General features: G+C 39.4%; 1 protein-coding gene across 2 annotated transcripts in view; it reads left to right on the top strand.

The window, feature by feature from the left end:
- The window catches only part of UGGT2 (UDP-glucose glycoprotein glucosyltransferase 2), a 94,654-nt gene extending 73,307 nt beyond the window's left edge, over positions 1-21,347 (top strand). The window contains exons 30-39 of one of the 2 annotated variants that reach the window (XM_061996084.1): positions 4,242-4,326; positions 6,034-6,119; positions 8,781-8,879; positions 10,847-10,931; positions 11,352-11,534; positions 12,699-12,859; positions 13,169-13,283; positions 17,149-17,265; positions 19,133-19,277; positions 20,526-21,347. In XM_061996084.1, the coding sequence (XP_061852068.1) occupies positions 4,242-4,326; positions 6,034-6,119; positions 8,781-8,879; positions 10,847-10,931; positions 11,352-11,534; positions 12,699-12,859; positions 13,169-13,283; positions 17,149-17,265; positions 19,133-19,277; positions 20,526-20,548 (1,099 nt within the window). In that variant the 3' untranslated portion in view covers positions 20,549-21,347. Of the gene's footprint in view, positions 1-4,241; positions 4,327-6,033; positions 6,120-8,780; positions 8,880-10,830; positions 10,932-11,351; positions 11,535-12,698; positions 12,860-13,168; positions 13,284-17,148; positions 17,266-19,132; positions 19,278-20,525 lie in introns of those variants that run through there. The other variant, XM_061996089.1, reaches the window with a different exon arrangement.
- Positions 21,348-21,804: the final 457 nt, after the last annotated feature.

The following is a 21,804-nucleotide window of genomic DNA, read 5'->3' as shown; positions in this document are numbered from 1 at the left end:
TACAAAAGCTCCTGCTGAATATTTCCCTTTTTTAAAAAGGCAGGTGGATACATTTTGTTATATTTTGATGACATGCAGATTGCTCAACTGAAAGCTGTATCTTTGTAGTTTGGACAGGGAGATTTCGTTTATTTCTTTGTTTTGAGACTTTTAAGGGATCTCCATTTGTTGAACTTGACGGCTTTTGTTCTCAGTATGGAAAATTCTAATTGATATTTTATTAATATCTACTAAAAGTATGTAGGTGTTTTGAAACATTTCAAAGCTGTGACTTAGTTGGTGGGACATTTTTTATACAGCAATTATGTAACGATAAAGTAGCTATTGCTACTTAATAGCACTGTCAATGTGCAAGATGTTTTGTTTGGATTTAAAAAGGAAGTTGTGCCTACTTTCCATGGGCTGACAAACTAAGTTACAGTAAGAGCATTCAGTACCTTTCAGACAAAACTCAAAATCCTTATTGGTTTTAAGGGAGTTTATAAATCACGGTCCCATGTCACGTTCAAAACCTTATATATTCTTATATTATTCTTATCCTATAGTAGCTAGCAACAGGACAAGGGGTAATGGGATGAAGCTGGAACATAAAAAAGTTCCACTTAAACACAAGAGAAAACTATTTCACTGTTCAGGTGAGGGAGCCCTGGCACAGGCTGCCCAGAGGGGTTGTGGAGTCTCCTTCCTTGGAGGTCTTCAAGACCCGCCTGGACATGTTCCTATGCAACCTGATCTAGGTGACCCTGCTTCTGCAGGGGGGTTGGACTAGATGATCTCTAAAGGTCCTTTCCAACCCCATTCTATAATTCTATGATTCACATCATTGCTCATTTGAAATGTGCACCTGTGACATTAATAAAGTTACAATGTGTGGAATATCATATGGACTGAGATGGAAGTGTCCTGGTTTAAACCCAGCTGGTTACTCATTCCTCCCCACCTCAGCAGGATGGGGAGCAGAATCAAGAGGAAAGTGTAGAGCTTTGTGGGTTGAGATAAGGACAATTTAATAGAACAGCACAGAGAGTAAGCAGTTATAATGACAGCCAAGGGACACAGAAAACAAGTGATACCTGGTGTAACTGCTTGCTAGTCCCAGCAGAAACCTGCAGTTCCCTTCAGAGCCCTTATATCCTGAGCATGAGGTCAACATGGTACTGAATAGCCTGGCCATACTCCCTCTGGCATCTGGGGAAAGTTATCCCTATCACTACCAAACCTAGGACATGGAGCAAGGAGGAAAGGTCCAGTATGATATTCATCACAGTGATTTACAGTTAGAGAACAGTACGATGGACTCGAATTTCGTTCCAAGAGATACTTAACTAAAGCAAACATCCCAGTCTGTAAGTAGGTGGTGAGCACATAGCTGGGTGTCTAGGAACTGAACTCAAATACTCTTCCAAGAAAAGAAGATATCATTGTGTAACAGTAGGAATATGCAAAGATCTGAATAGAAAAACAGATAAATTGGGTCTTGAGACAAACATTAAGTGTCCAAAGTAACTAATGGTGACTATCGCTATTTTCACTACATTGTTCATACTGGAATAGACATTCATCACAGTAAGTGCTGTGCAGAGTAGAACAGTTGGCACTCGGTAAAGATGGAGCTGACAGTTGGGGATTCACAGAGGAGATTTAGGGAGACAAATCGATGCTATTGAATTTACAGCTAAACCAAGCACTTTGAGAGCATTGTAAAGACTTAGGAAAATCATCTGCATCAGCAGAGCCGCAGAGCCAGCTAGAGAATTCATAACAGAGAGATTTTGAGGCAATTGGGTGAATAACAGAGAAAATTTTGAGCTTTTTTATTTAAAATGGAGATCTGTGGCCTTTTAGGTTGAGTAATGTATATCCTGTACATCCCTGTGATAAAAAGACAGTTCTTGTCCAAATGTTCAATATTTTTAAAGTGTGGTAATTTAAACTAAATCAGAGAGTAGAAAAGTGAAGACAAACCTGAAGATATTCCAGTCATGATTGGAATTGATCAAATCAAACCAATAATTCTGTGATTCTATGATTGTTTTGTGCAAAAATCATCAATTTCTATGAAACTTAGTAATCACAGACAGTTTTTGCTGGAATGTATTCAACAGAAGATTTAGATAACTATATAAAATGCTATCCTTTTTTGGTAAGTAATATGAAACAGATTGAAGCAAGATTTAAATTTTTTTGTTTTATGGAGGAAAAAAAAGAAGCCTAAGGGGTAGCAAGTTATCTTCTTAAACCAATTTTTTGTACAAGTAGCCTTAGCAAAAGGAAAAAATGTAATGCTGTTAAAGGACAGAAATGAACGAAAAAATATATGGGCTATTGAGTTATAAAAGCTATAAAATTTGAGAATTATGTTATTGTATTGTATCACAGAGTGACAGCAACATTTTTCATACTTGTTATTCAGTGGACAGCAGTACAGTTTTCAGATGCCTGAGCGGTTTTAACTGGATGTTCAATAGGGCACATGTTCATGTGGTGCCTTGCACAGCTGTGCCTTTAGGGGTTACCAAAGCCAACCAGTTGAAAGCCAGTCTTTCCTATCTCAGCACTGTGGTGAAGTATCATGGAATCATTACGATTGAAAAAGACCTTTAAGATCATAAGTCCAACCACTAGCCTCACACTGCCAAGCTCATCACTAAACCAAACCATATCCCTCAGCACCCCTCATCTTTTGAATATCTCCAGGGATGATGACTAAACCACTTCCCAGGGCAGCCTGTTCCAATACTTATTAACCCTCTCAGTGAAAAAGTTCTTCCGAATGTCCAGTCTAAACCCCTCCTGCTGCAACTGGAGCACATTTCTTCTTATCCTGTTATTTATTACTAGTGAGAAGAGACCAACACACATCTTGCTTCAACCTCCTCTTCAGACAGTTTTAGAGAGTTATCATATCTCCTTTCAGCCTCCTCTGGGCTAAACATCCCCAAGCTCCTTCAGCCACTCCTCATCAGACTTGTTCTCCAGACCCTTCACCAGCTTCGTTGCTCATCTCTGGACACGCTCCAGCACCTCAATGTCCTTCTTGTAGTGAAGGGCCCAGAACTGGACACAGTACTGAATGTGCAGCCTCACCAGTGCCAAGTACAGAGGACAATCATCTCCTTGGTCCTGCTGGCCACACTGCTTCCAATACAGGCCAGGATGCCATTGGCCTTCTTGGCCACCTGGCCACACTGCGGGCTCATGTTCAACTGGCTGTCAATTAACACCTCCCAGGTCCTTTTCCTCCAGGCAGCTTTCCAGCCAGTCTGCCCCAAGCCTGTAGCACTGCATGAGATTGTTGTGTCCCAAGTGCAGGACTCAGCACTTGGCTTTGTTGACCCTCATGCAATTGGCCTCAGCCCATTGCTCCAGCCCGTCCAGGTCCCTCTGAAGAGTCTTCCCTGTCCTCAAGCAAGTCTACACACCCTTCCAGCTTCATGTCATCAGCAAATTTACAGAGGGTGCACTCATCCCAATCATTGATAAGGATGTTAAACAAAACAAGCCCCAGTAATGAGCCCCGGGGGACACCACAGGTAACTGGCTGCCAGCTGGATGTAACTCCATTCATTATGACTCTCTGGGCCCAGCCATCCAGACAGTTTTTCATCCATCTCAGAGCAGGTCCATCCAAGCCAGGGGCAGCCAATTTCTCCAGGAAGATGCTGTGGAGAGACTGTGTCAAAGGCCTCATTGAAGTCCAGGAAGACCACATCCCCAGCCTTTCTCTCATCCGCTAGCAGGTCATCTTGTCATAGAAGGAGATCAGATAGGTCAAAAAGGATCTGCCCTTCATAAAGCCATGTTGGCTGGGCCTGAACCCTTGGTTATCCTGTATGTGCCTCAGCTTTCCCTAGACATTTTAAAGCAGCTTTAGTTTAAAATTACATTTAATGTCATCACAGCAATTTCCAAGATGTTTTCCATATTTGAAAAAAGAAAGTATTTTAATGTAATATATACCTGTATAATACATAGTAATGTATTCAGCTCTAGGTTGCTGCATTTTTCCAAGGATCAATAAAATTTCCCGTGAAAATCCAAATTAAAATGTGAGGGTTACTACTATGTACAATATCTAGTGATAAAGAAAACTCAGAAAGCTTCTGAAGTTAAGAAGTAATTAGGTCCAAGTGAAGAAATTTAGTTTCTGTAAGTATCAGCAATCCTGAAGCTTATACTCTCTTTCAATGCACATTTCAATGAGCCAGTGTATTTTCATGGGGTTTTTTTTGTCCTCACAGCCATGAAGGAACAGATTCCGTAGCTGACCTGACAGATGTTACTGTGGTACTAAACAACTTCAGAAGCAAAATTATCAAAGTCCAAGTATGTAAAGAGATACTGGTTTTTTTGGCTGCAGTATTTCCTTATATGAAATATGACTAATGCTTACGTGTCTTATGGTATATTTAATTGGAAGAGGTATAATGAAATATATAATTTAGATTTTGTATAAGCAGAGAAGGATGTGCAAAGTGATGTAGTTCATTTGATCCAATCAGGTTATACTAATGTATGGGATATCTTTAAATAGCTGTTAAAATCATACATCTGTGTGCATAGTATAGATGGACACTTCAAGCTAGATGAGATAAATTCTAAGAGTGTAATCTGGATGCCTTAAACTTCCTCTCTGCTTAATAGAATGAGAAAGACAGCCCAAAGGACTGCTCATCACAGCTCTTGTGTGTAATTAAACCAAGGGAATGATAAACCTCTTGAGACATCCAGTTCTCTCCTGTGAGTGAGGAGGGAATTTACATGAAGTTCCAGATACCAGAGAGGAAGTTAAAATTGGGCATCTTGAATTCTACATTAAGCTACTGAATTTGTGTAGATGAAATTACATTACTTTCATTCTTAAAGATGTATCCAAAAGATATAATGAAACACATGTTATTTTAAGGAGAAGGAACCTCATAGTATTTTATGTTTCCCACTTTTGTAAATCATGTTTTTGTGTAGATGTCCTTGGTACATTGTGTCACGATTTTAGACGTTGAAAAGGAAAGAGAACAATGTAAACATAAGTACAAAAGGAATTTTTAAAACCACATATGAGTCTTTTCTCCAGTCTTATAACTGGAATTTTCCAGAACCTGAAGAAAATGTGTAGCTCTCTGGAGCATGATGAGCTTTGCCTTTAAACCAGTGAAAGAGTAAAATGGTGCCATTTGGGTCAAAATAGCAAAACTGTTCTGTGTGAAAGGTGGCACATCTTAAGCTTGTAAGTAGTATGTGCAAGGTCTGTCTTTCAGTTGAACCGTAGAATCACTTCAACACTACCCAGAGTGAGGCTTCAGAAGCATCAGTTAAAAAGATGCAGGATGTATTGTGAACAGAAATCTGCAAGTGTTAGCTCAGCAATGTAAACATGTGAAACTAATATGGTTATAACTGAGTACATTCCAATGGTGATTTAGAAGCTATTTGTCTCTCTAAAACAAATGAATTTCTTTTAATCAAGGAAATTAAAGTCACCAAGCAAAAATAACTTGGAGCTTTCATTAAGCATGTGGGTAAGAGAGCAGAGATTGCTTAAGTTGCACAGGAGAGCTTATGTTTCAGTGACAGATCTGTTACTCTCCGCTTGTGAAGGGCTTGTGAGAATCACAGTTGCCCTTTAGGTAAATCTTATACATGGTGCAACACCCTGCTACCCTTCTTCTGCCAGCTAATGGTTGGATCACAAACTCATGAGGGAAGAAAATGAGATGCACCTCCCTGTACTTTCAGTTAGTGTTTGTATGAAGAAGTATAGAGGCCTTAAACATGTTAATTATTAATTATCAATTCATTTTTCATATTAATTACTTCTTATTACAGTAAGTTCTGTACATAGTTTAAAAGCATGAAATGACACTTTTACTGTTCAATTTAATGCAGTTGAGTATTTTACTGATATAGAAATTGATTAAGATTTTGGTCCAGCCCTAGCCAGAAAGTACACCATAGTTAGATATTACAAGTGAAGCAGTACTTACTATCAACTAACTTCCCAAATTACACAAATCCATTTACTTTAATGACTAGGTACAGAAAAAGCCTGATAAAATCAATGAAGATCTCCTTAGTGATGGAACAACAGGAAAAAAGGGAAATCGGGAGTCAATGACAAGGTAATGCATGCTTTGCTTATATTTAATCATGCCAGGACATGTTTGTTATTATTGATAGCAAATATCCACTTGTGCTCATAGTAAGTATCCACGTGTGCTCTGACGTGGGACACGTGTACATACCACATTGCCTAAGGCCTTTTGTAACTGAGCTGTCTTTCTTCATTGACCGCTTTTCCCATGTGGCCTTACAAGTTGACTTCAATATCTTCAGAGCAGCTTTTTCAATTTGAAAGATCTCTGTTTTCTGTAAAGCTTTGCATAATCAATATTTTGAAGATACTTACATCAAAGCCTGTTTTTCCCTTTTTTCATATTCGGTCTTTATAGTCACATGTGGTGATGGCTACACTAAAATAAAGCTGACCTGCTTTCAGTCTTGCTATCACTAAGTATAAGAAACAGGACAAAATGTCAGAAAGAAAGAAGACAAACTGCTTGGGACTGTGAGTTGCAGTCTGTTTGGCCTGTGATAACTCAGTGCTAGTTGGGGGAGATTGTCTTATCACAGAATCATAGAATGATAGGGGTAGGAAGGGACCTTTAGAGATCTTCTAGTCCAACCCCCCTGCAGAAGCAGGTTCACCTAGATCAGGTCACGTAGGAACATGTCCAGGAGGTTCTTGAAGACCTCCAAGGAAGGAGACTCCACAACCCCTCTGGGCAGCCTGTGCCAGGGCTCCCTCACCTGAACAGTGAAATAGGTTTTTCTTATGTTTAAGTGGAACTTTTTCTGTTCCAGCTTCATCCCATTACCCCTTGTCCTGTTGCTAGCTACTATAGGAAAGAGGGATGTCCCAACCTCCTGACACCAACCCTTTAGATATTTGTAAATGTTAATAAGATCTCTCCTCAATCTCCTCTCCTCCAGACTAAACAGCCCCAGTTCCCGCAGCCTTTCCTTGTATGAAAGATGTTCCAGTCCCCTGATCATCTTGGTGGCCCTGCACTGGACTCTCTCCAGCACTTCTCTGTCCCCCTTGAGCTGGGGAGCCCAGAACTGGACACAGGACTCCAGATGAGGCCTCACCAGGGCAGAGTAGAGAGGGAGAAGAACCTCCCTTGACCTGCTGGCCACACTCTTCTGATGCACCCCAGGATGCCATTGGCCTTCTTGGCCACGAGGGCACATTGCTGGCTTATGGTTAGTTTATTATCAATCAGGACTGCCAGGTCTCTCTCTGCAGAGCTGCTCTTCAGCAGTTCGACCCCCAGCCTGTACTGGTGCATGGGGTTGTTTCTCCTGAGTTACAGGACTCTTCACTTGTCCTTGTTGAACCTCATGAGGTTCCTCTCTGCCCAACTCTCTGTCTTCTTCAGAGATGCCACACCATACAGTCAGTGACACTCCACAGATGTCCCTTCTTTTTGGGTTTGTTATAGTCCTGGTCAGATATGACTGTCCTATCCCCACTTACCATTGCTGAGTGAAACGAATGTGTGATTCTCGAAAGAATATTTACACCACTTACATTTCAACCTTCTGTGATTTCAGCTTTGTATTGTGAGTGATGTGAATTCTTTTAAATCTGTTAGAGATGTGAGACTTGTGTTATTTGTACCAGAAGATTATGAGGGATACTTCTTTTTAGACTTTTTGAAGTATACTTTTAAGAGGGATCTAGCCAGAAGAAAAATTAATGGAAGTAAGTCACACAATCTGAAGTGTGAGAAATGACTTCCCTCAAAAAAAGACTGTTGAATCTCCAACAAGTGTCAAGCCGTACTGTAACCAATTTAGCTAAGGCAGCCTTTACAGTTCAGAGATCTGTAAAACAATGCTCTGATGGAGACTGCAGCCACCATCCCCTGTCTGTATGTGCTGGAAGGCATAAATGGTTAAAAACATTCCCAGTAGACTTTGGAATTCAAAGCAAGCAAAGAATGCTGTGCAGCAGAAACAGAAAACCTCTAGACAACATACCTCAAAGATCTAGAGTAGATAGCCACAGAGAGAGTAATTGGATTAATTTAAGGAAGAATTCAGCAGTAGTATAAAAGCATCTTGGGAAATCCCATCACCACAGACCATTGAATGTTATGAGAGTATTCTAGGAAAGGCTACTATTCCTCAGCCTTGTCATTTGCTATTGGTAAGATACTGGGCTAAATATGTGGTTTGGCCTAGTGTGGCCATCTTTGTTATGTCCACTTTGCATTTTAGAGAATATATCCATCTACATTTAGAGAATATATCAACCACCTACAGGCCTATACAGACATCCCTCACATCACAAATATGCATTGCTGGTTCTGATGCAGGACGCATGTGAGTGAAGCTGAAAAATAACTGTTAGTGATTTTAAAATAAATCAGTTCTCAAGATATTTTGGCTGCGTGTATTTCTCACTTTTGCTTTGGTATAACATGGAGGTCTTGCCAAAGCTGGGTTCAGCTGAATGGAAGGTATTGGAGACTGCAGTTGTACCATGGGTTATCCTCAGTGATTGGCTATATGAGGTGTTGCTCCCAAAAGGGTTTGGTGTCATAGGCATGTGCAGTGGGAGCAGAATAAAATATTAAGTTACTGAAGGATGAATATTTCTGTTGTGTATTTTCTTGCTTTTGATTCTTTACAAGCTTAATTGTAACATAGTGGTATTTTCTTTCTGCTGAATGTATATATTATGTAATAATTTGGGGTTGGTTTTTTTTCCTTAGATTTTCAGAAGAAATTCCAACAGAAGAGAAGGAAAAGAAAAGTGATATTCTTAACATTTTTTCAGTTGCTTCAGGCCATTTATATGAACGTTTTTTAAGGTAAGGAAAGGTAAAAGGGAAATGAGATTTTTGTAGGGATACTGTAAACATTCATCCTAAAATGCAGATGCTTAAAAAAACTTACTTTTTAACAAGGTGTAAAGAGTAAGTTGTTGTAACAGAAAAGTTGTATACAGTGAGGACCAAAGTTATCCTTGTTTTAGAGCAAAATGATTCAACATTATGGGGTGTATGAGAAGGGGCATGGTGAGTAGGTGGAGAGGGATTCTCCTCCCCCTCTACTCTGCTCTTGTGAGACCACACCTGGATATTGTGTCCAGTTCTGGGCCTCTCAGTACAAGAAAGACAGGGAGCTACTGGAGAGAGTTCAATGCAGGGCCACCAAGATGCTTAAGGGAGTGAAGCATTTCCCTTCTGATGAAAGACTGAGGGAGCTGTGACTCTTCAGCTTGGAGAAAAGGAGACTGAGGGGTAATGTCATTAATGTTTACAAATAAATAAAGTGCAGATGTCAGGAGGATGGATCCAGGCTGTTCTCAGTGATGTCCAATGATAGGACAATGGGTACAAGCTGGAACATAAGAGGTTCCAAAGAAACACAAGGAAAAACTTTTTACTGTGAGGGTGACAGAGCACTGGAACAGGCTGCCCAGATGGGTTGTGGAGTCTCCTTCTCTGGAGACATTCAAAACCCACCTGGATGAGTTCCTGTGTGACCTACTCTAGGTGGTCCTGCTCTGGAAGGGGGTTTGGACTAGATGATTTTTGGAGGTTCCTTCCAACCCTTAAGATTCTGTGACTCTGTAACATACAGATGTTCAAAAATACCATTGTTCTCTGAAGAAAGAAAAATGTTCTGCATGTCTTACATGAGGGCATGTGTGAAGTGTGAACACAAAGGATAAAACTTAGTCTCTCTTTAGAAAGACCTAACAGGAGTCACTTAATTAGAATTGTATCTATTTACATTTAGTCCAAGTTGTGGATACTACTATGTGCAGATATGGCCTTACTTATCTCAATCTTCATTCAGTAAGAGATGACAGCTTTTACAGAATTGCCTAATCTGTTCACAGTCATTCCTGTTACTTTTCTGATTTCTGTGAGCACTCGTCTACAAGTTCAGGTTTAGTACTTTTCCTGTCCCAGAATGAAATTTTTCAGTTCTTTCATACGTATTCATTTGGAAAGCAGTATTTTGTATGTATTGATTTTTATTTCTTAGTAGTCTCACACAATTTGAACATGTATATTTCTTTCATTCAAGCCTTCATAAGGGAGAAGATTTGTTTATTTTAAAACATTCTACATGCTTCTTTATATTAAGGTTTGTTATTCCTTGATTTTTAAGACAGCCTTGTCCCTTGTAAGATATTGCACATCTCACTGGTTACACCAAACAAAAGACACAGAAATTTCAAACAATTGAACACAAAATAGGGATTTAACTTTTTCTAAATACCTCAACTTTTTTTGTTATTAAGGGTTTTCTGAAGAGGACCTTAACTCAAATGATGCTTTCTATGATGTTTTCTCTTTCCCACTGTTTTTCTTCTCAGCAACCTATTAAACTCAACCAAGTATGTTTCTAAAATGAATCATCTCAGTTGCCAGGTTAATATGAGATGTTAATTGTTATGCTCATTTTACCAGGCACCTCTCTTAGAATAAACCTTGTAAAGGGACTCACTTTTGAAATTGTTTCTTCTAATACTGCATTGAATAAATCCATCTGAAAGCAGTCTTGAATATCATAGAACCATAGAATGGTAGGGATTGGAAGGGACCTTTAGAGGTCATCCAGTCCAACTCCCCTGCAGAAGCAGGGTCACCTAGATCAGGTCACATATGCTCTTTAAAACTTTTTATTAGAAATAGAGAGAAATTTGTGCTTAAACAAGGTTGCAGAAAAGTATGCTCCAAAAGCTTTAGAACCTTTGAGGTGTGGTTGGAATGTAATGACCTGTGTGTATTTGTTTGTTTATTATAGACTTGTATTTCCACAGAATTATGATGCTTTCCATCCTGCGTCATACGAAAACACCAGTTAAGTTTTGGTTTCTGAAAAACTACCTCTCCCCGACATTTAAGGTAGGAAAAACATCTTCCTTGGATTAAACTTTCTGAAACATTTGAAGTGTTTTTGAAAATACAGAACAATTGCATAATGATGTAGTTACAATTACGCTTTCGCAGTTAGACGTTCTCTCTGAATACATTAAATACTAAGAGCTGTTGAAGTCTCATAAAGTTGTTCTTTTCCAGCACCCAAAGCTCAGTGATAAAGTAATTTATTCTCTTCTGATGGTCTCCAGGAGCTTGAAAGAAATGCTTTTCATATCTATGTAGGTGAGACTACTGCTATAACTAAAAGAAACCTTTGCAAAGGGTAAATTATGTAGTCAGTCAGGCCAACACTGCTGCAGCTGTGTTGCAACATTCCATCTTTTTCTTTGAGTCCTTGTGTGTTGCATATATGTGTAACTAACGAGATTTTGGTTCTTCTTCTAGGATGTTATTCCTCACATGGCTAAAAAGTATGATTTCCAGTATGAGTTAGTACAATATAAATGGCCTCGCTGGCTTCATCAACAGACGGAAAAACAAAGAATTATCTGGGGCTACAAAATTCTTTTTTTGGATGTTCTTTTCCCTTTGGCTGTGGATAAAATCATATTTGTCGATGCTGACCAGGTAAGAAAAAATAAAGCTGTGTAAATGTATGAGGAATTTAACATAAGGAATTTAAACATAAGGAAAAACTTCTGTTCTGTAAGAGTGAGGGAGCCTTGACACAGGCAGCCCCAGGGAGGATGTGGAGTCTCCTTCTCTGGAGACTTTCAAAACCCACCTGGACACGTTCCTGTGTGACCTGATTGAGGTGATCCTGCTTTAGCAGTGGGGATTGGATTAGATGATCTCTAAAGATCCCTTCCAACCCCCACCATTCGACATGTGGTGGTTTAGCCGGGTGTCCACAAAGTTAGAAAATCACTCCCCCTCCAAAACTGGACAGGAGAGAAAGAGAAACAGAACTTTTATATTATAGCTTTTATGAAGTTTGACAATAAATTAAATTTAGATGTACCAATGCAGACTGCAACTTTCAGCAATTTCATCTGGATACAATAGTAGTATTGGTCATCTGTCCCAGCTACTGGTAGGATTTCTCTGTACTCTAAAACTGCTCAAACTTTTTTTTACCACTGATAGATTAGTGGGGTTTGATGGAAAAAATAATTTATTAGTAAATGAAGGGACATTTATAAAATGTCCTTATAACCTCTTATAGAAGTTCTTTATTGCTAGATACAAAGATTTCCAAATGATGCAATAGTTTTGGAGTGCCCAAGTTAATGTTACAAACTGGAAGGGTCTTTTTTGACAAGGGAGATGCTCAGCAGATTTTGAAAGTTATGCTCATGCATGAAGCAGTTTAATACTGACAGACACTGCTCCATAAATTAAAAATACTTTGCTTTTTTATTTCATTTTCTTCTTAAATGTATTCCATGGAGTCTCCTTCCTTTGGAGGTCTTCAAGACCCGCCTGGACACGTTCCTATGTGACCTGATCTAGGTGACCCTGCTTCTGCAGGGGGGTTGGACTAGATGATCTCTAAAGGTCCCTTCCAACCCCTACCATTCTATGATTCTATGAATAAACCCCTTTTTTTCCCCCTTGAACAATAATTTGGTAAATGTCATTCCAATGGAACACTTTATCTATGCTCTGCTGTTGTAGCTTCTCTGAGGTTTTATTTTCATTAAAATTGAACTTTGGGACTCTTCCTACAATAAGTGCCTTAAAAAAGGTATTAAATTATAAAAAAGCCTGAACAATCATGTTTTTATTTAGATTGTGAGAAGTGACCTAAAGGAACTGCGAGATCTAGATCTAAGTGGAGCTCCCTATGGATACACACCTTTCTGTGACAGCCGTAAGGAAATGGACGGGTACCGCTTCTGGAAGTCGGGGTACTGGGCATCGCACCTTGGGAAAAGGAAATACCACATTAGGTAGGAGAACTCCCTGTGTATTTCTGTGCAGTTTGTGAATTTGATGAAAATCCATGTTTCAGTATAGATGACTGAGGCATTCAAAAGCAACTACCCTATAGTCATTCTCAGCAAGGGATAAATAAGGCATGAGCTGTGATGACGTTTCGATTTCACTTTTATGTTGCAGCTTCAGCTCCTTAATTTAAAAAACATTCCTTTGGGATGGGAATGGGTTTTGGTTTCTTGTTACTTTTATTAATGTTATCAAAATGAAGGTGAAACTCCACAAATCTTAATTTATTTTTTTAATTTCTTCATTCTTTGTAGTGCCTTATATGTTGTGGATCTTAAGAAGTTCAGAAAGATTGCAGCTGGGGATAGGCTTCGGGGCCAGTACCAGGCTCTTAGCCAAGACCCCAACAGTCTGTCAAATCTAGATCAGGTATAATATGGCTTTAAGCAATTTTGGTTTGATTTTTTCCCTCTTTCTCAATGTGTGGTATTATTTTCTATTTTGATTTCTGTACTTTGTATAAATCTGAAACTATTTGTGCCCCTTACTGCTGTTTTAGGACATTTTCAGGTGCAAATACAAGCACAGCTCAGAAAAATAAACACTAAGTGGTGGTTACTTGAAATAATTGTTTAATATGAAAAAAACAAAACAAAACCAAGATAGAGATGTCCTTTATTTGTAGTTGTTCTATACGTATTTGTGTTTTGTCTAATGATAATCCTGTGTTCTGATAATGGTAATTTATATTCTTACTTAGCCAGAGCTTTTTCCTCTTCAAAAGGGTGGATGTCAGGAGGATGGAGCCAGGCTCTTCTCAGTGATGTCCACTGATAGGACAAGGGGCAACAGATATGAGCTGGAATATAAGAGGTATTCCAAAGAAACATAAGGAAAAGCTTATTCACTGTTGAGGATGACAGAGCACTGGAACAGGCTGCCCGGATGAGTTCTGGAGTCTCCTTCTCTGGAGACATTCAAAACCCACCTGGATGAGTTCCTGTGTGACCTACTCTAGGTGATCCTGCTCTGGCAGGGACGTTGGACTAGATGATCTTTTGAGATCCCTTCCAACCCTTAAGATTCTGTGATTCTTCATTTCCATTAATACAAGGTTAATTTTTGTAAGCTAACTACTAATCACTTCAGCAGTTGCTGGACACGGTCACCTCAGGGTTGGCTGTAGTCTTCATTTATGTCACTCCACCAGTTTTTAAAGCTAAGTGTGTAGTAAGTCAGAGTGCAAGTCACCAGCATGTAAGTAGGTCCAGATGTACTTTCTTTATTTTATTCCTTTTTTTCTGTAGTAGAGATTCTTTAGTACAAGATTCATAACACGGTTCATCTGATTTCTGCCTGAGTAAATAATATTTCTTTCTTTATGTCCCTCTCTGGACAAAAGGCTGATTCATAAGTGAGATTGTCCCTGCATTTGTAATTTTGTGTGTGAAACTACTAATGCACAAGAAGTCTTTACCTGACTATAGCAGTAAAAGGATCTCGGAGTAGCAAAGCTCATGTCTCTCGGTGCCTGCATTCCATCCCCTTTCTCTGCAAGCAGGTTTCTCTCTCTTACATAAGCACACTATTACCTCTTGCTTTTTTTCCAGAGATAAAACTAAAAATTGAAAATAGCAGTTCTTAAGATACTGGACAAAGAAAAGAGGAAATACAGCTGCACTGCAAACTTGAGCTAGGCTGGACACGAGGAATTGGAGCAGCTTTAAGCTGTAACTCTTAAGATTGATGTAACAGCAACAGTCGGATTTTACCTCTCTTTTCTGGGCAACAGAATAACTTATTGGCTCTGTATCATGCACTTAGAGTCCTGACTAGCTATATGTTTTTCAAACTTAGTCTTACCTATATGTATGAGGTGTCTTCCAGAAAGACCTATAATATTCAGAAGCTGGTTACAGGACTTCCACCATAATGCTGCTTTTCAGAAACAGTAATTAGTTTCCTGTAATATTCTCAAAATATTAACAATATGTCTCTTTCTGCTTTCAAGATTCTCATCTTTTCAGTCACAGAATTGGTACATGATAGCATGGAACTCTTGTATGTCTGTTGGATCAAATCCAAAGGCTCTCAAGTGTCAACTGCCCTTCCCTCAGTACTGAGAGCAGACCTTAAGATAGCTAAATCTTGGCAGAATGGAAGGGGAAGTATTTCAAAGTAATATTTTCACAGTAATTGCCCGACTGTATCAATGGGAATCGCTTTCTGTCTTCATTGCTACCATTTACACTAAATACAGCATCATTCCTAGAAGTACAAACCACAGTGCAATATATTTTACAGGACTCCTGGAGAGCTTTTATGTGCTGACAGGGGTGCATTGTCATAAATACATTTATTTTTGTTCTAAACACCTGGCTGGAGTGCTCACTGCCCTTCTCAAAGAAGCAGCAATTTAAGCCCTTTGCTAACCTGCCAGCACTGCTGCCTTCGTGGGTGGCAGGTAAGATTGTGCTAATATAAACCACAAAACAGAAGCAGATAGAGTGGCAAAAAGGTACATTTAAATGCCAAGGATGGTAAGTAAAGAAGTCCAAGGCAGAAAAATGACACATGGTAAAAACTAGCCTTCCAATACAATGTATTTAATGCACCTTTATAAACAGAAGCTTGGAATGTTTATGTAAAGATGACAAAACAAATACTTGGCAAGTATTTATACTGACAACAACTCAGTAAAAATAGATAATTTGCCATCTTGCTTTCTATTAAAAGAATAAAGATCTGCAGAAAGGAATGTAAAGGTAACATCTTTTAATTGGAAATGTTTTTTCACTTAGGAGTTTCAAGGAGTTTCCCTTGAAAGTTATGTAGGTTCTCTGACTAACTGTGGAAACACTCATATTGTTAAATGTTGTCTGTGAAAGTCTAGAAGACTTTCACTAGAGCTGTTTACATATTTTGGATGGACAATCATTTAGGCACTGGTGGTAAAAACAATCTTGTCTTACCCTTGTTCTTTCATTTTCCTGACTCATGAATGTTTCGTCTTGGATCTTCTAGATGTATTTTAGTGTTGATGATAAATCACTTCTGAAAGGACAAGCAACTTTTTGTTTGGATTTAAGGAAAAAAAAATGCTGCTGTTCACTTTAAATCCTGGATCCAGCAACTGTCTTTCTATTTTCTTCTCCATATACTTTCTTCTCCATATAACAGTTTGTAAACTGGTAGCTAGCAACAGGACAAGGGGTAATGGGATGAAGCTGGAACACAAAAAGTTCCATTTAAACATAAGAAAAAAACTACTTCACTGTTCAGGTGAGGGAGCCCTGGCACAGGCTGCCCAGGGAGGGTGTGGAGTCTCCTTCCTTGGAGGTCTTCAAGACCCACCTGGACACATTCCTGTGCAACCTGATCTAGGTGAACCTGCTTCTGCAGGGGGGTTGGACTAGATGATCTCCAAAGGTCCCTTCCAACCCCTACCATTCTGTGATTCTGTGTCTGCATTATGAAAGGCAACGTGAATTGGCCAAAGAAGACATGAGTAAAGCTTCCTTGGGTGCTGCCATTTCTTTTTTTAACTACAGTGTAGGGGTTGGACACGTGAAGGAGCTTATCAATGCATCTACCAATTATACCTGTTATTTTTAACTATGGCCAGAATACATGCAGTGGTGTGACCACCTGAGGTTTTTCTCATTTGTGAACACTGTTCCCTATCTCCAGCAAGATTCAGTTCAGAGTTTCCATGATGAGAGTACTTGACTATATAATAAATGTTTAAAAGATAATTTAAAAAAGAAGTTTGAGGTGAAGGAAGAGAGCCAGAATTGCAGTTGAATAGCTTTTCCTTTTCACATGTTTCTGGAGTTTCACTCACGTTTCTGGAGTCCATTTTCCTAGAAGGAGGCTAAATTTAGTGTCATAATCCTGGATTATATGCTTTTGAGCTTTTTTTTCCCCTCAAATCTGAGGAATGGCATGATGGTTAAGTCATGCTGTAATAATTTCACACTCTAATTTTGCTCAATAGTATTGATAGTATTCCATGCAGTATCTGAACTGTAAATATCAGACAGTAGGATTGCTTGTGTGAAGCTAAGGAAGGAACAGAGTAAGTGTAAGAAAAATTTACTTGAGAAATGGGAGGTGGGATTGACCATCAGAATGAGCATGACTAAGTTTTGAATCTACTAGGTAGTGAGCACTTGAAAGGAAATGTAAGAACAACTTGCAGCAATGGTGATAAGCGAAGATAGTCTAAATAGTTGTCTGATAACCAGTTACATTAAATTCAATGCTAATTTCTGGGTTTACAAAATCTGTGCAGGATCTTCCCAACAATATGATTCATCAAGTAGCTATCAAGTCTCTCCCTCAGGAATGGCTTTGGTGTGAAACCTGGTGTGACGATGAATCCAAGAAAAAGGCTAAAACAATAGACTTGGTGAGTTGATTTTGAGTGAAATTATTGTTACAGATTGACAACTGGAACACTACTTCCCTTTCCCTTCAGTGCAGCCACGGTTTCTCCTCTCCTCTGAGACCTCTCCTACTTGCCCTCTGTCAAACTTGCTTATGTTCAAGCTGAAAATTGTACCTGAAAGTTGAATGTTGCTATCTGTAACTGCGTAGGATCAGGGGATTTCACACCTGTACTTGCATTTTCTGAACCTTTTTTCCATATGTAATCAGGTTAGTGGACCTCTAATGAAGTACCCTCAACTGTCTGGGTGTTGTGTGCTGCCGTTCCACTCCCTACAGAGCAGGTTGCCCAGGAACCTGTGTAAAGGATGAATATTATCATGGCTTTCTCTATCCATTTAACTACTCAATCCTGGGGTTAAAGCAGAGCTTAATCCCAGTGCCAGAGAGAGAAAATATCATCTCTGTCATTACTACCCCCATCTCATTTTTCCACCCCCTGTCCCCATCCTCATTTCTTGACAACCCCCAAGTAGTGTGGCTGATAATTCAGAGTCATAACTCTGAAGAAAAACCAACAGCTGGAATCTGGTGCAAAACATACTCAAGTATGTAAAAGGTTTTGTTTTGTCTTGACAGTTGTTAAAAGAAACCTTTTTGTCCACTAAACATGGGTAGTCTGTTCAAAATGCTTGAAATGAAATTACTAGACTTCAATCCCAATTACCATGTATCACTTTTTATTGTGATTTCCACTTAGGTTATTCTATGGAAGTAATCAGTTTGCTTTCCAGGCAACACAAGAGGAAACATCACAAACTTGGTTAAAAAGAAAACCAACAGATTTCATTTCCATTTTAATTTATGCAAATGTGTATCTTCTATCTCCCTGTGTAATTCTGCCTGAATATTAGTAGCCTTGTGCTGGCTATGTCTCTGTCATCCATGTAGGCAGCACAACATAGAAGTATTTACAATGTAATGTTCTAAATGATTTAAACAGGGTTTATGTACAATTTGTTTGCTGGTATTGTTTTACCTGATTAATATCAAGGTAAATGACCTTGCACCCTTGGCCTTCAAATGTTGGTTGAATTATCTTAAGTATGAACTAATGTAAGAGCAAAGAGATCAAAGCGATATGTTGGAGAGTGGAGAGATGGTGGGATGGTGAGATCCTGGGATACATCAAGAAGAGTGTGGCCAGCAGGTCAAGGGAGATTCTTCTCCCCCTCTACTCTGCCCTGGTGAGGCCTCATCTGGAGTCCTGTGTCCAGTTCTGGGCTCCTCAGCTCAAGAGGGACAGAGAACTTCTGGAGAGAGTCCAGCACAGGGCCATCAAGATGATGAGAGGACTTGAGCATCTTCCTTACGAGGAAAGACTGGGGGAACTGGGGCTGTTTAGTCTGGAGGAGACTGAGAGGAGACCTCATGAATACAAGTATTTTAAAGATGTATGTCAAGGAGATGGAGCAGCACTTGTTTTCGGTAGTGTCCAGTGACAGGACAAGGGGTGATGGACAAAAGCTGGAACAGAAAAAGTTCCATTTAAACTTAGGACAAGCTTCTTTCCTGTTCAGGTGAGGGAGCCCAGGCACAGGCTGCTCAGGGAGGGTGTGGAGTCTCCTTCTCTGTAGGTTTTCAAGACCCACCTGGGCACGTTGCTGTGTGACCTGATCTAGGTGAACCTGCTTTGGCAGGGGGGTTGGACTAGATGATCTCTAAAGGTCCCTTCCAATCTCTACCATTGTGTGATTCTGTGGTAATGCATATTTAGTGTTCTGTTTAGTTTCAGTGTCGTTGAGGGAGGAGATCAATTTAGTTTCTTTGGAGAGGTGATATTTTTGCATTCACTTTTGCTTACATCTAATGTGTTTTAAACTTTTCAGTGCAACAATCCCCAAACCAAAGAACCAAAACTAAAGGCTGCTGCCCGGATAGTTCCCGAATGGGTTGACTATGACTCCGAGATACGAAAGTTAATACAACAAATTGAAAAGGAGAAGAGAAATCCAACATCCTCCTTTCAGAAAGGTAACAGACATGCATATTCAGCTGTTTGCTCTTTGAAATACGTATTCTTGTTGAAATTAAGAGTGGGATCAGTAGGCACAAATAACTGCATTGGTGTAGTTGTCCCTGCTCTTAGAGACCTGGTGTGGGTTGTAGGAATCTCGCGATGCTTCTTCACGTGGGAGTTACACTAACAGGATATGTTTTTTGCTTCGTGTCAAAATCTACAAGAAAATTGTTAGCAATGACCTGTTCTTAAGAGTTCAGACACAACCAACTGTTCCACATGATTTGAGCCACAAATATTCAATAAAGTACATTTGCATAGGCCTCCCTTAGACAATCTGCAGTTAATGCCTTTTAGCTCAATGTAGTCTGTTAAGCAGTAAGTTACTGTCTATGAATTCTTCAGGTCACAAAAACTTTTCCAATAGTTAAGAGTCCTCAGTGTCAAGCACCTACGTTAAATAAGGTATCTCTTATTTATCTTTTCAGTGTGAAATTTGCCTGAAAGCCACTTGCTGTGTAATTTTCTAGCATGATCTTTTAAGTCTTTATTTTACATTGCTGCTGTAACTGTCTACTGCAGTGCATGTTCAGAGCCCAAAACGGGAGGCATTTAAACAATGAACAACTGAAGCTGTACGTATGAATAGCTTAGGAAGGTTTAAAGCCTCCTTCCTTCCAGAACTTAAGAACTGCTGAACACTTGAACCATTGAGATAAATGTGCTAGTTGAAATCTGCCAGGTCAGCAAGTACAGCTTGTCTCCACATCTCTTGCTGTTGGCTTATCTATGTGGGGCCTTTTTGCACTCTGAGCCAACTGAGCCAGCATTTACTCAGTGCTCTCTGCATCTGGCTCCTTGTGGTTTAGGCCCATCAAGGGACAAAAAGACTGCGATTAGCCTCAGGTACTAAAGACCTGAGAATCAGACAGACTTCCAATAAGATTTGATGTCTTGGAGTAGCATTGAACAAAACAAAGGTGATCTCTGCTCTCAAGGTTGAAGAAAAAAGAGCAGATAAATATTTAAAAGACTTGAGTTGGTGAACAAATTCACTTTTCATTAGAAGGGATTCTCAGTGGGATTTTTTATCCTTTATGAAAGCTCATGGTCAGCATTTGGCGAGGCTCCCAAAATGAAGTTCAGGTTGCTGAACTGACTGACTAGCAGTAAAGAGAAAGTCAAGGCTTTGCTCCACAAAACTAGTCATTGAGTCTTTCTATAATTAGGTTTTGTAATATTTTGTTTTCCTTTGGTTACAGGTCTTGAGCACGATGAGCTTTAGCACGGCCTCGCAACAGCAACAGGGGCAGCCCCGTAGTCTGCCGGGAGAGGCTGAAGGGAAGTTACATGGGCGCCGTTTGTAACGTTAATGTGAAGTCAACGATTTTATGACTTACAGTGTTATCTAAAAAGTTTCAAATGGAATACAAGAGAAGAGAGAGAAATCCACACGTACTTGATGTTGCAGTAGACTGGCTTTGCCAATTTCTTTTGTTTTCTTTTTCTTCTCCTCCTTGGACAGTTTACCCAGAAGATTTTTAGGATGTAAAGAGCAGTGCGTTGTGTTCCAACTCTCCAAAGATCCGTTGTGTCAGCCTGGAGGGACTAAATAAAAACTGGTTTATGCATGTTACATGCATTAAGCCAAAGCATTTAAATGTAAAGGATGTTGGGTATTGTCCATGAAGAGGTGTTGTGGCCACAAGAAAAAGAATATCTCAGTGTAGCAAAGATGATACATACAAAATAGCTTCTGTAACTTAGACCACACACATCCAAGTCAACCCTGAAGCTTGCTAAAGCAAGGACTTTCATTTTTTCATTGGTCCTGCAGGACTGCTGCACTTTTTTACTAGTGAGAAAGAATCATTTTTGATTCTTGGGCTCCTTTTGGTCACTTAAAATCGTGTATCGTAAAATCCTGTTACGTTTCTCTGTGAAGGTGATTTTCCAAGCAGCATCTATCATATCTATATCAGATGGTCAGCACCTGCAAGTCGTTTCCACTCAGTTTTGAGTATCAGAATTCTGTCTAGAATCCAAAATAAAATAATAAAGCACTTGAATAATTTTGCCTGTCATCACTGGTGTCTCCTGGCATTTTCTAAATGTAGACTTAATAGTAAACCTATTGCCCTTACAGGCTGCTGGCAATTTGATCCCACAGAAATTAGCAGGGAAATGTTCTTGCAGTACACGTAGTTGAAAAGAGAAATTTTCTTTAGCAAATTGAAATCTAGTGCCTTAAGTATATACTCTGTTGCCTCTAGCCTATGCTGGTTTCAAATTTGATTGGATATGACCACGACAGAAATTCTAATAACAGGTTAATGCTGTCTTTCAGTCTGAATCCTTGACATTTTAGTCCAAATGACCTTAAGTGGGTGCATGGGTGATAAGTTGCATACTGCTTCCATACCAGCAAGTAAGTGAATAAATAACAAGGAAAATGAAGCGTAATTTATGTGCACTGTCATTGTCCTCAGGTGTAGCTTATCCAAAATTGCCTGCTCCAAGAGCAAGTATTGAAAGTTATGC

The sequence above is a fragment of the Colius striatus genome, chromosome 1, assembly GCF_028858725.1.
Source record: "Colius striatus isolate bColStr4 chromosome 1, bColStr4.1.hap1, whole genome shotgun sequence".
NCBI lineage: Eukaryota > Metazoa > Chordata > Aves > Coliiformes > Coliidae > Colius > Colius striatus.
The sequence above is the reverse complement of the archived record's forward strand: the minus strand, read 5'-3'. Positions and strand labels throughout refer to the sequence as shown.